Raw genomic sequence first — 20485 nt, 5'->3', positions numbered from 1 at the left:
CAATCTTGTCAAATTTACTCAAAAGTTTAGGACAAGGGAGAATCAAATCTCTGTCTTCTATTTGAAGTGTAATTGTGAAAAATGGTAAATGTTTCATTGTTGCAACTTCAGAAATATTAATTTAAGATTTAATTCAAGAGTAAGATGCCAGTAAGATCTCTTTATATAGAATATTTGTAGAAATGAAAATGCAGCTTCTATTTCCAGTGAGTGGTAGTCATTGCCTTAAAAGAAATTAGTAGCTAATGGTTTCTGCTCTACATTGCACTGAGACAAAATTATTGTCTAAAGATGAAATAATCAGAAGTGTGTATGTATGTGGAGGGATATCACAATAATAGGAATCTCTGGTGGAAGGCAAGTGAGAGATCTTCATAGGGTAGTAGCCAGGACTTCAGTACTAGTGATAGTGTGGTGTCTTATTAGAGGAGGGGAAATGGAGTAGTGAAAAGACCTTGAGAATCTGGATGTCAAAATAAGGCTTTCCAACGTTGTGGATTTTATTGTCAGAATGAGGAGTTGTTGATGAAGGCCAAGAAAGGGTAAGATAAACCCATTTTATATCTTACTTTACATACAGAGGCTATAGGACATCACAGAATGTACTAGGGAGAGAAAATAAGTAGCCTGTGCAAAGCAGTCATCAGTAAAGGCATACCTTTCATTTGAATTGAAGCTTTGCTAGAGGTATCCATTCTTTTTTTCATCTACAGGTCAGTACATTGCATAATGATTCTTAATATTACTTAAAATATCTGATAGAAATTTAAGCTTTAGAATAAAGCTGCTTTCTTTTTCAGTGGTGTATCTAGAATGAAGCACATGGGGACTTGTATTCCAATTAGATTTTGAGTGCTGTTAGAAGTATTGATCTATGATTACCTAAACCAGAATGACTAATAATAGTCTCAGCCACTGCTTTTTGAATTTCAGTATTCCCCAGTGGATGAATGGGATCAGATTAATGTTTGCTTTGTTTAACAAGAGGAGGCTGACTCTATTGGTCCAGTCAATGGGCTTTAATTTTTTTTCTACACCGACATTCCTTTTTAAGCTAAAACTTATAGGTCAAAATTATAAGTGGGACAGATTGAAAAGCTTATCTGTTTTTCAAAGCTCTTTCTGGGCTAATGGTTATGGGGAACAGGTTTAATTTGAGGAACAAAAAAATTAATGTGATTCAACGGAGCATTTGCTTAATAAAAACAGTCCTCTTTTAAAGAATTCTCTAGATATACTCAAAGCCTAAAATGGGTAGGTGTAGAAGTAAAAAGTCATACTTTTTTCTAAAAAAGAAAGAGAGGTGATAAGGCAGGGACTGATAGAAAAATAGTCTAAGACAATTAGTGTTTTCTAGATAGTAACGAGTGAGGGAGGTTGGAATGAGTTTACCTAATTTTTTTTTTTTTTTAGAAAAAAAAGAAACTGAACAAAACCCAGTTGAAAATGAACTGTCAAAATTGAAGTTAATGAGGTTGTGTATGCTTTGGTTTTGTTTTTTTTGTAATATACACATTTTTAAGTAATTAAAAATATATAGCTGAAATGGCTAGTGCGTATACACTGATCATTAAGTCTTCATCACTGGACCTTATTAAGAATCTTTTTACCATTTCCTTTTTCTTTAGTCAGATTGCTTTCATTGACTGTTTTGTAACAGTTGATATTTTGAACCTGTAGGTACTATTTTTATTTATTCTTTTTTGCTGGTGGGTTTCTTGTTCCATCTTCTGTGAAATGATCCCTTCTCTACCTGCAGTGGACAGCTAAAATTCCTGGGAACTACATTGCAACTATCTGGATTACATCTTGATCTAGGAATGATGTGCTTCCTGCCAATCTTATTTAGACCTTTTGTGAACACATATATATATATACAAATACATATTAAAATTATGTAGGTTTTATTTAGTGTGCTTTTATACAAAGATGGAACTACATAACTGTTCAGTTTTTCTGAATTATCATTCTAGGATCAAGACAACCTTTAATCCAACAGTCTCAGCCTCCACCTTATTCATCACCTAGAGATGTTCCCCCAGACATACTGTTAGATTCTCCAGAAAGAAAGCAAAAGAAACAAAAGAAAATGAAATTAGGCAAGGATGAAAAAGACCAGACTGAAAAAGCTGCAATGTATGATATCATTAGTTCTCCTTCCAAGGACTCCACTAAGCTTACATTAAGACTGTCTCGTGTAAGATCTTCGGATATGGACCAACAGGATGATATGCTTTCTGGTTTGGAAAACAGCAGTGTGTCAGAGGGTGATATTCCTTTTAATGTGCAGTACCCAGGACAGACTTCTAAAACACCCATTACTCCACAGGATGTTAACCGCCCACTAAATGATGTTCAGTGTTTGCCGCAGCATGAACAGACAGCTTTCCTTCAGGCACAACAAGTGCCTGTTTTACAACAGAACACTTCAGTTGCTGCAAAACAACCTCAAACTCCTGTGGTACAGACACAACAACAGGTTTCGCAACAAGGAACTATAACGTCATATGATGAAGTAGAATTGGATGCATTGGCTGAAATTGAGCGGATAGAACGTGAATCAGCTATTGAAAGGGAGCGATTTTCAAAAGAAGTGCAAGATAAAGGTAAAAGGATTGTGTGTGTGTGTGTACACTATATATATTGTAGAAATATATATATATGCATATAGACTCTACATATATATATAAACTTTCCTGTCATTGTCATATAGTTCAGTTCTGTTTACTCAGTGCAGGTGGTTCTAAGACATTCATCTCCATTCCCCTCCAACAATGAACTACATTCTCTCATACGCATATTTTTAATATCTAGTATTCTTTATTTGGTATCTTAATGGATGGAAAATTAAGTTCTTATTTTTCAAAATTCTTTTTAAGTTACTCTTATTTTGAACCATGAGACTGAAGTACAGTTGACATTGTTTTTAATTTCTAAATTCCCAGCAGTGCCATAAGTAAAAATTTGTAATAAGTTTTAGTTATTTATTAATTGACAATCTATGTTGCCCAATTTAAGAAAATACAGGAAAACTCTTTAATGCCATTTCTATTCGTATCCCAGTTTGAAACTAATGCGAAGGAGGTGTTAGGTTAAAATCACATATATTCTTTTAAAGACAGTGTAATGATTGGGTAACATATACTGCTATATTGTGTCCAATGTTTGTTCAACTGGATATTCATCATTATGTAGGCATTACAAGTTTTAGAGTCTCTAGCAAAGAATCAGATGTGCCTCTGAAATGTTTGCTCTTCATTTAAATAGCTATACTAGTTGTCTTGACTGATTTCATTGAATCTATCCTCTTTGATTTTTTTTCTTTTTTCTTCCTCTTCTTTTTTCTTTTTTTTTCCCCCTCGTCTTTTCTTTTCCTCCCATTTTTAATGGTTTGAAGGTCTAGGGCTTCAGAAATATCAAAAATGGATGCAAAACCCACATTTACATCCTGAAGATAAGATGTGGTTTATAAAGAAGGTACTGATAGGTTAGCATAAGTATTTTTCAGAAACTTCCTCTGTGCTGCGTGTAACTTATATAGTATAATGCTAATTTAGTAGATACTCCCAAGAAAAATCTTGCAGAGAGGAAAATGGTGCAGATCCTGGTTTTGAAAGTTCATAGATGAAAATGGTTGATTTTGGACATACTTGCATAAAGGCAATTGAATTTATATATGGTTTGGGTCTTTAACCAGCAGAGAGAGCACAAGTTTTCTCCCTATTCAAAGATATTTTTTTTGTTTGTAAAGATACCTAGAGAGAGAGAGAGCTTTTTGTGTTTGTGTGTGTGTAAATGTTTTCTGTTGCAATTACTAGAAGGATTAACTTTTTATGTATTTCCTATTTGGTAACTAAATCAAGTCTTGTTAGAAAACATTGTTTGTGAATATACGGAGAAAATGGGTGTTCACCTCAAGAGACATCTCTACTGCCTTTAATTTTGATTTAGTGAAATGGTGGAATTTGTTCTTCTACTAATTTTAAATTTATTTATGGAGAGCTTGTGGTTTGTCTCCTGCTACTTAAAAAATACTCTTGTATTCCCACACTTCAAGTAGATTCTCCACCTCATTTTAGCTGAGAAGCATCTAAAAAACTGCAGTGTATTTTTGGTGCTGCACAGCAGCCTTCAAACACTTAAAGCAAGAGTGAAATACACTTTATCTTTTGTTCTGGCTTTCAGGAGTTGCTGAACATTAATTGTGAAGAACATGGCTATGTTCTAATAAGAATGAGAATGTATAGTGCTAACTGATGCTGTACATAGCAAGTGTCCCTCTAGACATATTATTCTAGATGCTAGCACATGCTAAAATCTGCATGAAAGCATCTTTGCTGCTTTTGTAATTGAGGCATGGGAACTTTCTGTGTTGGCACGTGTTGTTGCCTCGCATAAATTACCTTGAGTAGAATTGTACTCAGAACTTTTAAATCATAGAATCACTAGGTTGGAAAAGACCTATGAGATCATCAAGTCCAACTGTACCTGTCCACTACTAAACCATATCCCTGAGCACTTCATTTACCCATCTTTTAAATACCTCCAGGGATGGGGACTTCACCACTTCCCTGGGTAGCCTGTCCCAATGCTTGAGGACCCTTTCTGTGAAGAAATTTTTCCTAATCTCCAATCTAAACTTCCCCTGACGCAGCTTAAGGCCATTCCCTCTTGCCCTATCACTTGGGAGAAGAGACCAACACCCACCTCACTACAACCTCCTTTCAGGGAGTTGTAGACAGTGATAAGGTCTCCACTCAGCCTCCTCTTTTTCTAGGCTACACAACCCCAGTTCTCTCAGCCACTCCTCATAAGACTTGTTCTTCAGCCCCTTCACCAGCTTCGTTACCCTTCTCTGGACATGCTCCAGGACCTCAATGTCTTTCTTGTAGTGAGGGGACCAGAACTGAAGATAGGATTCAAGGTGCGGCCTCACCAGTGCTAACTACAGGAGCAGAATAATTTCCCTGGTCCTGCTGGCCACACTGTTTCTGATACAAGCCAGGATGCTATTGGCTTTCTTGGCCACCTAGTCATGTTCAGTTGGTTGTCGACCAACACCCCCAGGGCCTTCTCTGCCAGGGAGCTTTCCAGCCACTCTTCCCCAAGACTGTAGCACTGCAGAGGGTTGTTGTGTCCCAAGTGCAGGACTCTGCACTTGGCCTTGTTGAACCATCGATCCATCCTGTTCAGATCCCTTTGGAGACCCTCCCTACCATCCAGCATATTGACACTTCCTCCCAGTTTAGTGTCATCCTCAAACTTGCTTAGGGTGCACTCGATCCCCTCTTCCAGGTCATTGATATAGATATTGAACAGGACTGGACCCAGCACCGAGCTCTGGGGAACACCACTTGTGACTGGCCTCCAGCTGGATTTAATTCCACTCACCACTGCTCTTTGGGCCCGACCATCCAGCCAGTATTTTACCCAACAGAGGGTGTGCCTGTCCAGGCCAGTGGCAGCCCATTTCTCGAACAGAATTCTGTGAGAAACAGTGTCAAAGGCTTTACTGAAGTCCAGGTCTACTATATCCACAGCCTTTCCCTCATCCATCAAGCACGTCACCTTGTCATAGAAGGCGATCAAGTTATTTTGGTAGGACCTGCCTTTCATAAACCCATGCTGAGTAGGCCTGATCACCTGATTGTCCTGTGTGTGCTGTGTGATAGCACTCACGATGACCTACTCCATGACCTTCCCTGTCACTGACGTCAGACTGACAGGACTGGAGTTCCCTGGATCATCTCTCCATCCCTTCTTGTAAATGGGTTTAACATCTGCCAGCCTCCATTCCAGTGGGACTTCTCCAGTCAGCCAGGACTGCTGGTAGATGATAGAGAGGGGTTTGGTGAGCACCTCTGCCAGCTCCCTTAATACCCTTGGGTGGATCCCATCTAGTCCCATAGTCTTGTGAATGTCTAATTGGCCAAGCAGGTCCCTAGCCATTTCCTCTTGGATCTTGGAAGCTTTGTTCTGCTCTTCCTCCCTGTCTTCTGGCTCAGGAGTCTGGGTACCAGGAGAACATCTGACCTTACTATGAAAGACTGAGGCAGAGAAGGCATTAAGTACCTCAGCCTTATCCTCGTCCTTTGTCACTATTGTTCCCCTTGTGTCCAATAAAGGATGGAGATTCTCCTTGGCTCTCCTTTGGTTGTTGATATATTTGTAGAAACAGTTTTTATTGTCTCACACAGAATTAGCCAATCTAAGTTCTAGTTGGTCTTTAACCCTTCTGATTTTCTCTCTGTATGACCTCACTTCATCCTTGTAATCCTCCTGATATGCCTGCCCCTTCTTCCAGAGCTCATATACTTTCCTCTTTTTTCTGAGATCCACCCAGATCTCTGCTCAGCCAGGCCAGTTTTCTTCCCTGCCGGCGCATTTTTCGGTACACAGGGATGGCCTGCTCTTGCCGCACCAGGATTTACTTCTTGAAGAGCATCCAGCCCTTGTGGGCTCCATTGCCCTTAAGGACTGTCTCCCAAGGAACTTGATCAAGCAGCCTTCTGAACAGTCCAAAGTCTGCCCTCTGGAAATCCAAGGCGGCCATTCTGCTGCCGCCCCTGCTTACTTCTCCTAGAACTGAGAATCCTATCATCTCGTGATTGCTGTGCCCCAGGCGTCCTCCAACCGTCACATCTCCCACAAGGCCTTCTCTTGTTGACAAACAACAGGTCCAGCGGGGCACCATCCTTAGTCAGCTCACTCACCAGTTGTGTCAGGAAGATGTCTTCCACACACTCCAGAAACCTCCTAGATTGTTTCCTCTCTGCTGTATTATACTTCCAACAGACATCTGGTAATTTGAAGTCTCCCATAAGATCAAGGGCTAGCAATTGTGATACTTATCCCAGTTGCTTGTGGAATATCTCATCAGACTCTTCTTCCTGGCTGGGTGGTCTATAGCAGAGTCCCACCATGATATCTGCCTTATTGGGTGTTCCACTGATTTTTACCCATAGACATTCATCACCATCATTAAGCTCATCATCATCTTTGGTAGAAGATGAGTGATCTCTTCTGTCCTTTTTTTAGATATGAAATCTTTACAGTACTATGCTTCATTAGAGGTTTTCAAATGCTTCTTTTTTAACAGTAAGGCTATGGATGGGTATGACATGTTCTTTCTGAGGTTGGGAACCAATAGTGCAATGGAATTGTTTATTCCAGAGGAGACGTGGAGACGTTTTTTTTGCAGGGAGGGGGTTCTTGCTAAAAGTTATGCAACTACTGCACTTGTCTATGATAATTCTAAGGCCTATTTTTTTAATGCTGGGGTCCTTTTATAATGTTTGGTACAGGTGGGTAATCAAGATTGGAGTCCTTTAGAAATTTATAGTACTTTCTGTAATAAATTCCTAATTCTAAGAAAAACAAAATATTTACCTTCCACCCAACAAAGTCTCTCAAAGTAGGAGGCAGTCTCCATTCCAGAGGTGGAACTAACACAGGGTTTTGCAGAAGTGCCGCCTTCTTTGAAAAGCAGCATATCTTTCTGGAACCTGATTGTCATGCTTTAACTTTATGAAAAATGAATTCTTAGTGCAAAAATCACTAATGCAAATTCTGGCAGTTTTGACTAATTTTTATAATATAGACCTTTTGCCTCCATATCTGAGTGCTTTTCAGAGCTTTATTTTCATAATTCTATCCTTTTGGTCACTTTGGATCTTGGTTTAAGTGAATTATATGGTCTTTTAATCATGACAGAGAGGTGCAAAATTTGAAGAAGATGGTTTCATCCTTGTCCTCTGTGTGGAAGGACAAGAGTCCATGTCCTCTTCCTACTTTTTTTCCACCAAGGAAGACTCTCTGTATTGATTAATTTTGCAAGTAATTTGTCTGTATCTTTTAATGAAAGAAATAATTGGAGATTTTGTAGATCAAGGTACTTGGCACCAAAAGTTACATCCTAATGCATCTGTTATGTTTAATAGCCTCGGAATAAACAAATAAGTCCATGGAATATGACAACCCTCAGGTTTTCAGTTCTCATTGCCTCCCTCACAATGGCCTCTATACCCTCATCAGATACAAGTTGTCAATCAATACTAGATCATATCTTCTCTTTTGAAAGTGTGTGTAATATCACAGATAGATCCAGCTGTTATTTATCAAGACTCAGATTAGAGTCAGAAAACTCAGAGTTGAAAAAAAGTGATTTGGAAGAGTTAATGCAGAAAGGAATTATTGTTTTCCACAAAAGTCAACAAGTGAACTGCTTAGGTACATCAGTATAACTTTCTAAATAAATTAGAAATAATGAAGCTTCACACATGCTTTCTTCTAATCACTGTTATATTTCCTGTACTACTTTGTGCTCTTGAACGCTTTCAAAGCAAGCAGAAGTCCATATTCTGAACCTATTTTGTTCACTTAACTGGAGCTGTGCTTAGTTCACATTCTGAAATTGACTACTTCAGAAAATACAGGAAATCCTGTGGAGTTTTAGAAAATTATGTCTCAGTTATGTTCATAATTTATGAAATTATGTTCTGTTCTTCTCAAGAAACTTTTTTTCTTGTGGTGGAGGGGGTGGGGGGGGAGTTGTTGGGAGAAATTTCATTTTGGTAACCTCACTTCTTTGCCTTAATTTGCCACTGTTCAGATACAAGTGGGTTATTTTTGTTTTATAGTCAGTCACTTTCAGTCTAAACCTTTCCAAGAACATTAGAATCGTAGAATCATAGAATAGTTTGGGTTGGAAGGGACCTTAAAGATCATCTAGTTCCAACCCCCCTGCCATGGGCAGGGACATCCCACTAGATCAGGCTGCCCAAGGCCCCATCCAACCTGGCCTTGAACACCTTCAGGGATGGGGCATCCACAACTTCCCTGGGCAACCTGTTCCAGTGCCTCATTACATTAAGTTCTTCTTGTTCTTCAAGATTTAGTCCTGCTACCGAATTAATTTCCAGGTTCAAGGTTTCTACCTCAAGACCTTTCATGGTTTTTGAAAGACCCTCAACACTGTGAATTAAAAAATATTTAAGATATTAATGTTAAAAGGAGCTTTGAGTCTTCTGGAAAGGGAAAAGGGAAGACAACCTTGAAAATTCATTGAAAAAAACCAGAAAGCAATCCATCTTTTTTTCAGAGACTCTTTTTCAAATTGCTTTACTTTTTTATTTTATTCAAATTTGTTAAGTTTTAATTTGAGCTCTTCCATACATAGTGTTGTGTATTCGCTGTTATATTTTATGCTACTTCAAAGACACTTTTATATAATGCGTCTATTTTAACAGATTAAGGAGTTCTAATTTTACTTGTAAAAGGCACTGTTCTCTGGAGTTTGTGATACGAGTCGTGAAATCCTTAATCACTAACTGTTTCATTGGGAGGCTATTTTATTTTATACTTTAAAGCATTTGAAGCACTTTTAAAATGAGGCAAACCTACTCATTTCTATGGGATTTTTCCCCTATATATTTTACCTCTGAGGATCCATTTCACTTACTTACTGTGGATTCTTTGAATTGGGAAGAAGGGAAGCTGTAATAATTTTATTTCCAGTAATTGGATCAGTTAGGGGGCATTTGGATGCCTGCTGTGGGCCCTTCTTTTTTTAGTTCTTTCTGAGCCCATAGCAGCAGACACACACATCCCAAGAGTGTGAATCTGCCAGAGCAAAACTCAAAACTACAGTTATAGGTAAGTAAACATTTTCTCTTACCTTTTAAGTTCTTATCCAGCTCCTCTCCCTTTCTCCCCATTACCCATCTACCCTCAAACGTCCCTGAAAGAGGAGACTAGCAGAACACTATTAAGAATTAATAGTTTGTTCACATCTGATTCTATGTAGCCAATGAATGAAATCACAGAACGTGTAATCATAATGAGTTTATTCCCATTAATTTTAAAAAAAATCGTATAGGGGTTTTATTTACTTAAAATTGGAGATACAAGTGTAGTCATTTGTATAGTAATCTGGCAGAATATTACAGTCGCTAATACCAAAAGATGGAATGAGACAGCGTAAAATATAAATGATTGTGTCTCTATATGGTAGGACTGTGAGTGAGAATCAGGTATCGTGTATTTTGTGTATACAAATTTTCATTAGGTCTGCATTTTGTAGTGTTGTGTTATATAATGAATGAAACTGGAACCTCATGTAGCTTTCCCGAGAAAAAGCAGGTTTGCAACATCCAGTTCCTACAGATGAGACACTTTTTGTTTTGCGTTCAGATGTGTTTTAAGAAAAGTAAGAGGAAGAAATTCCTCTTCAGTCTAGGGAAATTGCAATGAAGTGTTGCAGAATTTCCACCTATCTAGGAAAAATTATTTTCTTTTATATTGTTTTTAAAGATTCAAATACTGATTGAGTGTCGAACACATTTTTTTTAAAAAAAAAGCAGAGGCATATTTTTTGATGGTGTTTACTTTCTTTTGGTGCTCTTGTGTAGCATGAAAGCAAATTCCCATGTTTATTCCAAGTAGTTCTTTACATAGGGTAGAGCAGAAACCTGCTGTTGTAAGCCGGTGTAGAAAATAACTAAACCCAGAAGTTTGCTAAGAAGTGTTTTTTATTTTTATCTGTACCATAAACTAAGATTAGAAAACTAAATGTCATTTGCATGTAGCATATGCCCTTGATTGTACCTGTTAAATGGATGGAAGGATTTATATTACTTACCCAGTAATGACTTTATTTTATTCTGGGACAGTCACTTCCTTGTAATGGATTTAAATCTTTATAAAGAAATGACATGTATAATTAATAAAGCTTATAAACAGGTTAATGCCAGCATTTCTGTAGTTCATAGTCAATAAGTTCAATCTGACATCCTCCTAAGATGACACAGACTTTTTTCGTTATCAAACCATATAAATGTTACTGGATCTAGTTAATTGAAAATATTTTTGTAATGCGAGAATGAAATCGGTATCTGGAAGGGAGATTAAAAGTGTTCACCAAGAAATTTCAAAGTCATTTGCTTATTTATAAAGTTTGTTGTTCCTACAAGTGAATTTGAAACTAATTGGATATGTTAATCTTTAAGTGATATGTAAAATAAGTAGGTTTCATTAAGTCTACTGTTAGTATGTTGCATTCATTTTTGTGAAATTAGGTGCTGCATTGTGTATTTCAAAAGTATTTGCGCTTCACATTTTGATGATTTTTTTAAACAATTGAGTTTACAAAACTGCAGTTCTTCACAAAGCAATCAAATGGATAAAACCCCAGAATTTATGTCAGAAAAATCTCTCTCATGAATAAACTGAAATCATATTCTTTATAAAAGCAATATTAACTTTAGGGAGGTGAAATTATAGCAATTAGAGATACTTGTTTATAATTTGGTGTAGTTCAGTTCTTGTTGTTTTCTAGTGTAATATTTATTTTGTATTACTATATTTGACAGGGAATAATGAGTTACCAAACATCCTTAAGTAGAAAAATTCATAAGATCATATTTCATTCTCCAGTTATGCTGATTACATTATTGTCGTATGTAAAACAAGCAGAACTTTACCAAAATTAAGATTCTGAAATCTGCTGCACTCTAAGGCATGTCAGAGACTCCTGTAGGCTTTTGGTGTTTGGTTTTTTTGGTGGGTTTTTTGTGGGTTTGTTTTGAGTTTTTTGGTTGGTTGGTTTTTGTTTTTCCTGGTTTAGTTTGGACATCCTTCCTGATGAGCTTTTTTTTTGCATAGTGACCCAAAGTTTGATAAATTCTCTTAAATGTCTCTTGACAGATTGCTAAAAATTAGCAGCTGTTTCTGTTCAGATTCTCAGAAATCCCTTCCTGTGAATTGGAGCAACTGGAAGCCCTCTGATCTCTGCTTTGGAGTCTTTAGAATTATGTTCTGTTCTATAAAGCTTCCTTTACCAGGATCATGACTGTACTTTCTTCTGTAAGGGAGCAAGCAGTGAGAGTGAAATTTTTGACCTATGTTTGCCAAATCTCTCCTTCAAGGGAGGAGCTAGTGCTCTCTTCTGCTGATATGAAAGGGTCTCTTCAGTTGTGCAAACTCTCATGGCCAGTAATGCTGAACATTCATGAAGGAGTAGAAAGATAAGAATGGATATCTGACCTCGCTCCATTGATGGGTCATCCATCAGTACCATTAAAGTAATTTTAAGTATTCCTTTTATCCAGATTATATTGATTTATTTAGATTCTTGTGATCTACACAACACTGTTAGTTGGGGGGACAGGGCGCTTGGACAGTTTTGAAGAGATACTAGGAAAAAAAACAGTTGTCAGTAAACATATTTGTTATTTAGGCATATGGTTATGTGTTATTTGTCAAAAATTCCTAGTCTTGACTTTTATCTTAAATAAGATAAGCTTGTAATTGGCCTCTGCTGACTTGTCTTTGATGTTCAAAAATAGAAGGTTTGACAATAAGTAGTAACTGCTTAGGACTTTTATATTTGGTATAAATTTATTCATTGCTGATTAATGCAAATAAGTGATATTTCAAATGAGTGGAAGCATATCCCCATAATCTCTAAAAAGTGTTAGAGCTTTAAAATATTAAACTCTTAAATGTTATGCTTTAAAAAATGAAAGTTTGTACTGGAGTCATCAAAATGGTTCATCCAGAATTACGCATTAGAGGATCAATCTTCTTTGTGGTTCAGAAGAGGAGTACATTCACACTTAACCATCTTGGATATGAAGTCTCCAACTGAATTTCTTACAAGGTGTAAATGGAGAAGTAGTAATTTATCTGTTGTGTCTTCAAGATCTTTCAGAAATCTATGGATTTTAAAGACTACCAAACAGAGAGGAGTGTTACCATGCTGCTAAAACAAAGCTCAGTAACCATGCACATGGTTCTTATTTAGACTTATTACCTTTTCACTGGTATTTAGAAAAGGCCCATTTCATTTTGCTGGGACAAGCAGTTTTTAGGCTATCATACTATTATACACATTTGTTGAAAAAAAATAATCTTGGACTTAAGACAATCATCGGGTTTGCAAGAAAGCAGTAACATCGGAGACTTCAGCACTAGTGGTGTTCTGACTGCTGCTTTGGAAAGATTTCAGATTAAATGGAAGAATGGAGATACTTCTTTAGTACACCTCCCCTCATCCAGCTACTGTTCCTAACGCTTACTCAGCTTCCGAGTATATCTGTTTTCGGGATGGATATTCTTCAAATCATGATTCAATTGCAGTTTCAGCAGAAATGTATTTGAAGGTATCTGTGGTTATTCCAGTGCAATGTGGTTTTGCACAAAGGTTCTGCAGTAATTATTTAATTTCTAAATCTGAAAGTACTCATTGTTTTGACACACAGATATTTCCAAAGATGAAGGCCACAACCTGTCTCCAGGAATACTGTTCATAACAGGACAGGTGAGACATAACTGCTTGGAAATCCAGCTAACCTGTTTTCCATTTCAAACTTGTGGTTCCTGTAATATTTTATTTCTTGCACCACAGTGACCCATTTAATTTGACACATCTCTGCTATTTTTTTAGAATAAGTTAGCTTATGATCTTGCTTTGAGTACCAAGGTACTGCTTTTTGGTGAGCATGTTGCAATGTAAAGAGAACATCCATGCAGATTTGTCAATCCAAAAGAATGCATACATAGGAGAATAACTGACATCAGACTGTACTTTGAACTGTCAAAAATTTGTTCAAGGAATTGAACAAAATGTATATACGTTTAGGATGTATCTACATTCTTGGGGAGGGAGGAGTGAATACTGTTTCTAAAAAGAAAATAATCTTAAAAGAACAAACTTGGATACCTGATCTTGAATATAGTCAGAAAACTCTTCTGTGACTTACTATATGTTCCTTTTATTATGAAAACTGCTACAAAGAGTGAAGCCAAAAGATCCTGATCACACTTCATTGGTCTCAAGAGCTTGTGAGTCTACATGTTCAGAACTGTGGCAAGCTTTGAACCTAGGTCTGCAGGATTTGAAAGAAAAATATTACTCTGATATTTTGGCAAAGTGCTAGATCCTCATAATAAAAAGAAATTTTACTGTCTATGGAATGAAGAGGACAAAGCTTGGACACTGATGCCTTGAAGGATATGAAGTATGTTTGAAGGGATATTGTAAAAGTTCCTAAGTTCATCTGTTTGTGAAGACCCTAAGGGGTCTTGGGACTCGTGCCTTAACAAGGCAGGTTTATGCAAATTTGGATATATTTGATTGTAAAAGAGAAGACCTGATTTATACAACCTAAAAAGTTTTTGTCTTCATTCAGTGAAGTTTTTCCATTATGCTTGATGAAGATAGTGCTACTATGTACTCGTCCTACCTTTAACACCCTAGTTCAACCTGATATTTTCATGTAGTTGGGTCAGCTTTATTGTCCTAGATCCAAAAATCTCATAGAGGCAAAACAGTAATGATCAAGTCTAGTTCTGAGCATCACCATCAAGATGCGCTGGAAATATGAAGAAATCTGTGAGTAATCTGTAACTTCGTCTGCAATCACCTTGCCATTTAGGAAAAGAAAACTTTGAAGACATCCTTTTCTTCTCAAATAAGATATCAACAGATTGTGGTTATAACTTCCTAAAACATTGGTACTCAATTGTCAAGAGAAATGAAGAAGGTGCATCAGAAGAGCTCTGTATTTAGAGGGAATATGCCAATTTGTGATGTAATCATAATGTTCTCAACTTACAATTTGACATTTTGGATGATGATGAAGATCAGCGTTTTGAGCCTGGTCAGTTATGGAAGTTCAAGAGAGAAAATTGGTCCTACCTGAATTGTTTTGGTTGTTTAATCTTGGAGCCCTCAGCATGAGGGCTCTGGAAGGTGAGTTTTGGTTGATCCATCCTACAGCAGGTTAAGGCATCACAGCTTCTGGCCATTTGCCTTGCTCCTACAATAGGGATAGCAGAAGGAAACATTTGCTTGGCTGTTAGCTGACTTGTTCTCTCTGGTAGGTTAATGCAAGCCATCTTCACTAGTGCCTTAAGCTGATGCACTAGACAATGAAACACACTTGTGGAAATGTGAATATGCGTTTCCTTCTACTACAGGTGATAATCTCAGTTAAAAGAATGAGGCAGATAAATGGTAACAGTAATGTCTTAAAGGCTACTGTTAGGTCCACCACAAGAGCTTTACAGGACTTTTCTAGTGTGGCTGATATTTCTAGGTTAAAATGAAAAAACTGACTTTTTCCTAAGAACAGAAGTTTTTTAATGTGTTTCAAAATGTAAAGAGTTTTAATTGAGAAATAAAGTAGTAGTGTGTGTGTGTATGTATATATGTTAAAGTATATGCTTAAAAAAAAATAATTTGAAATCTATCAGTCTGGAAGCTTCTACTTCATGGCCATTTCTAAGACCTGCCATGAAGCTCAGTGAGGTCAAAGTCATTTTAGTCATAGGGAGAAAATCAATTTTTGTCACTACATGAAGATTTTAAAAAAATGTTTGTTTTAATAAGTAGTGTAGTGAAGTTAATCTATATAAGCTCTCATATTAATCCAACAGTTGTTGTACAGAAAAAGCAAAAATCGCCATGCTAAAAAGCTACACCTTCGATTCAGTACATTTATTTTGCTTTACACGTCTACCATGAAGTTGGCATATGCTCCTACAGGTTTTTGTTGAACTTTGAAGTTCCTTATTTTTGCAGGTGACCAGTTTTTGTATGGAGTTTATTGTATCTGTCTTTACTGTCTTCCAGCCATTAAATGTTGTACATTGTTTTGGAGTTTTAGGAACTTAAGAGATGTACAAATAAATTTGAGAATTAAAATGATGGGGGAAAAAAAAGCACAAATTTGTTCACATCACTGGAACTGACCATGTTACTATTTGTTACTGTGTTCTAATGTTAATTTTGGAGACGATCTTTCAAAGTTTTAATTCTTCTGAATAAGAATATTCTACAAATATAGAAGAAATTAGAAGCCATATGTTATAATGATAGTTTACGACTTGAGAGGTTGGGGGTTTTTCCTTAGAGTTCAATTACCTCTTCCTTGATTGCATCCTCCTTGCCCTTCCCCTGCTCCCAAAAAGAGAGGGCTCATTGCATCTGGTGATAAGGCACCACAAATCTAGGCATAAAATAAGTTCTTTTTCTTATATTGCATTTGTGGTCTAGACATCTTAACAATAAATCTACAACAGAATTTCCAACCAATGTTTGATCGTTACTTAGTCTTAAAATCATATTCCCCAATTACAGAGAAAATCATTGGGGTTTTTTTGACAAATTGCAAAATTATAGTTGAGAAATACCTTAGTGCAGGTAGGGTTTGCGGTTTCATGGCAGAAATTAATTTTAGAGTACTGTGTTGGTAATGCTAATAGATGTATTTTAAATGAACAGAACATACTCTTTTTGATATTTCCATGTGCTTCTCATTTCTATGAATTCTACCAAATTACAGGGTGTGTGGTTGGCTCACTTTTCAGTTTTCTGTATTCTACTCTTAATGACTTTTTTTACTGCAAACTGAAAGGATTATTGAAAAGTCACGCTCTTGACACTACGTAAAATTATCACTGAACTTTTTATTTCATCCATGAAAAGCATTATGGTTGCAAAAAGAAAACAGCCAATATTTTAAGTGTGTAGTGGCCCGCTCATCTAATACATATATGTTATGGTATAGACTCCAACTCTTGAAATACTCCTTGTTTCAAAGAGAAGTGTGGAGATATATTAATCATTTTTATTCATTGTTTGTGTATTCCCTGACTACAATATGTGTGAGGTCCAACTGATGCACTGAAGCAAGTAGGGAGAGCCTCTGTCTTAATTGTTGCAGATCCTTGCTTAATTCATTTATAATGAAGCAGGCTGAATCTGCAGAAGACAATCTTTTATAGTAGCATTCCTCAAAACTTGCTTCAAGAGTAATTTTTTTTTTTTTTTTTAGTTTTCTAGTTGCTTTATTAGATGTTTCTCTTGGGAATTTTATGGGGACTTTGTTTTCATATGTTTTGAGGTTTTTTTTAACGATTAATTGGCATATGTGGTAGACTGACAATAATAGTCTGAATACATTACAAAGTATTTGTTAGAGGAGTTTATTCTTGCTTTTAAATTCAATGGGTTTTAGTGTGTGCACATACATGCTGAAGAGGATTAATTGGTGGGGGTGGAGGGGAATGGACATTTTTGCTTGGACATTTACCTGTTTCTATATATATCATTTGTGATTTTTCTCTTTTAATTTGCAGATAAACCTCTGAAGAAGCGAAAACAAGAAAACAAACCACAGGAGGCTGGAGGTGCTACTGGAGGAAATAGAGTAGCTTCTCAGGAGACAGGTTCTGCAGGAAATGGGGCGAGGCCAGCATTGATGGTTAGTATTGATCTGCAGCAAGCAGGAAGAGCAGACTCTCAGGCAACAGTAACTCAGGATTTGGACACCATCAAAAAAACTGAAGAAATAAAGCAGTATAGTGATGGGTTTGTGTGTGTTCCCCAAGAAGACACTGCTGGAGTTCTTAAATTTAAACCTGAAAACCATCCTGAGATTTTTAGGAAAAAGTCAGACTTTGAGGATCAAAAGATGGACATCCAGCAAAATGAAAACAGACAAATGGAATTTCAGCAAAATGTGACCAGGCGGTTGGAAAGTAAACACAATGAGAACAAACAGGTAGAAGCTAAACATGAAAGTAAGCATGAAAGCAGACAAATGGAAGTGAAACAGAATGAGAACAGACAGACAGAATCAAAACAAAATGAGAGTAGGCAAATGGACTTGAAACAAAATGAGGGGAAAAAAAATAATGGCAAGCAGGAAATAAGGCAGAGGCCCGAAACACCAAAACAGAAGAGTGAAGGCAGGCCTGAAACGCTGAAACATAGACATGATAACAGGAGGGACTTGAGTAAACCATTGTCAGATAAGAAAATTGAAATATCTAAGCATAAACTAGACATGAAATCTGATCCTCCAAGGATAAAATCTGAAAGTAGATCTGATCCAACAAAACAAAGGCCTGATGGACGTTCAGTTTCTGATACACTGAGTTGTGACCATGATAGCCTTAAACAAAGATCTGAGGACAGGGGGGAGTTGGAGAAACATAGAGGAGATCCATCCAAGATTAGAAGGCTTGAAAATTTGAGATCATCAAACAAAAATGAACATGATTCTAAGCATGATATTAAATCTGATGGTTCAAAAATAGAGAAATTTGAAAGGAAACATAGACATGAGTCTGGTGAATCAAGGGAAAGGTTTTCTTCTGGGGATCAGAAATCAAGACCTGACAGCCCTCGCATTAAACAGGAAGGTAAAGGAGATGCTGGTAAATCAAGACCTGATAAACCTGGTTTTAAATCAGCGAACAGCAAGGATGAACGAAGGACAGATGGTAATAAGAGTAAAGTAGACAGTAATAAAGTACATGCTGACAATAAAGCAGAGTTTCCCAGTTATTTGCTGGGGGCAAGATCTGGCACATTGAAACATTTTGTCATTCCGAAAATCAAGCGTGATAAAGATGGCAATGTCACTCAGGAGTCAAGGAAAACTGAATTTAAAGGTGAACAGAAGGACAAAATAGAGAAGATTGGGCTTGTTGAAGATCTAAATAAAGGAGCTAAGCCTGTAGTTGTCCTTCAAAAGCTTTCATTGGATGATGTGCAGAAATTTATTAAGGATAGAGAAGATAAATCAAGGGGCTCTTGTTTTAAACCTAACAAGAACAAGTCATCCAAATCTAATAAAGGTAAGATTTTTTTAATGTTAATAGCACTATGTCTTGTACACTCCTGTTCTTTTAGATTTGCTACTACTGTGGTTAGAAATTATACAGAAACTTTTCATAGTTTATATGCTTGCTTATATGGGGGACAAAGTGAAACTTGCCTATGGGCTTATTGTTATTGGAAATTTGCTACAGTGTAATTGAAATGATTTGTTTACTCCAATGCAAGTTCCTAATGTGGGAACGCTTAAATAATCTTAAGATGTACTTCAGCTCCATTACTTTAATCTGGTAATTTATCTAGTTAAATATAACCGCTATATGAATGAATTAAACTTGATTAAGTATGTGTGTATAAGGGGCTGGTACTACTTCAACTAAATCAGTGTAGCTGGAGTGATGGGAAATACTATGTACACAAGGCCTAAGAGTCTTTTATGTTTTTAATTGGAAATGAAACATAGTTTTTCAAGGGATGTTTTGACATGATGAAATAATACGACAGTTACAAAATCCCAACTGCTTCTTTTACACTATAAATACAACTCTGTTGGGAAGCTTCCACACTTTAGTCTGTGTGATAATGAGTTTGCAAAAAGGTTCTGTCTTCAGGAGAATTCAGATACTGTTATATCTAGTGTATGCAGAAAGAGGAAAGGAACTGGTAAACAATGGGATGGAATTTTCAAATTAGTAATGTGAACAGGAAATTATTCAGAACAGTTTGTAGGTTTGATATTTGGTTGATTGTCTCCTACAGATTTAACACTTTTTTTTATAAGATTGCTTTTCTTCTTGGTGCTATAATTTTGGCTTCTTTAGTTTCAGACTGAAGTAGATAATTTCACATTGTGAAATCAATTTTACTAACTGGTCAGGGTTCCTTTCTTTTTTAATGTTTAGCATTTAAAGCATTTAAATTTCTTACCTAGTTATGTTTATAGAGCTGTCATGTCTCAAAAATAGACAAAGGCAGGGGAGAGGATTTCAGCTGTATACAGATTTATCAATGCAGTATATCATTGCTCATGAATTAGAGATTAAAATGTTTTCTTACAAAGTTGATCTGAATAGAAATTATGTAGAAATCTGTGAATGTATAACTATGTTTATGTGCATGTGTACAGAGTTGCTATCTGTACAATGAATATATTGGGCTATATCTGTTCTCTGTCTACTAACCTGGTTGTATTGACTCTCAAAGACTTAATTCCAGATGGATATTACTTATTTGTAAAATATTAGCTTCCTTGTTAAATATTTTCTCTTTATCCTGGAAATATGAACATTTCCCCCTCCTATTTTGAGGTTCAGAACAGGCAAAATTTTCATTTCTAATAATAGGAATCTAGAGTCAGACATAAAATTCTGAACACTTTGCTGTCAACTTAAGTCTAAAAATTTCAGATGTAACTTTTATGTTCTTGATAGGGAATGCTGAAAGCTCTCTGATGGAATTCAACTCTAGTCTCAAAAGGATAGACTTTGAATTCACACAATTCTATGTGCAGAAACTCAGTAATTTTTAGAGCCCTCAGAGCAATATGCAGTGCATGTGTGCTTTCTAAAATATTTCTGATGTAGACTTTTTTGTAGTCTGCATTGTATCTGGTTATTTAGATAGTATATTTTAGTAATGCGTAAAGGTTTTAATGACTCTTATCCAATTGGCATGACACTAGTAGCTGTGTCACACAAGCAATGCATTCATTTTAAAATTTATAACTATTCTGCAGTGTTTTTGTGTATTTTGTGTTTTCTGAAGTCATATATTCCTTACATATTGTGAAATAACTTGGGGCATATATTCCAGGGGAAAAAAATGTTTGAATCTGATATCAGTCTCTTTGCTATTGTA

At 36.4% G+C, this 20485-nt stretch overlaps 1 protein-coding gene across 1 annotated transcript in view; it reads left to right on the top strand.

The window, feature by feature from the left end:
- The window catches only part of LOC128850260 (nipped-B-like protein), a 99977-nt gene that overhangs the window by 25825 nt on the left and 53667 nt on the right, over positions 1 to 20485 (top strand). The window contains exons 8-9 of the mRNA XM_054053266.1: positions 1974 to 2606; positions 17143 to 18648. Of these exons, the coding sequence (XP_053909241.1) occupies positions 1974 to 2606; positions 17143 to 18648 (2139 nt within the window). The remainder of the gene's footprint in view (positions 1 to 1973; positions 2607 to 17142; positions 18649 to 20485) is intronic.

Source organism: Cuculus canorus, chromosome W (genome assembly GCF_017976375.1).
Source record: "Cuculus canorus isolate bCucCan1 chromosome W, bCucCan1.pri, whole genome shotgun sequence".
In the NCBI taxonomy this organism is placed as follows: domain Eukaryota; kingdom Metazoa; phylum Chordata; class Aves; order Cuculiformes; family Cuculidae; genus Cuculus; species Cuculus canorus.
Note: the sequence above shows the minus strand (reverse complement) of the source record. Positions and strands in the feature narration are given on the sequence as shown.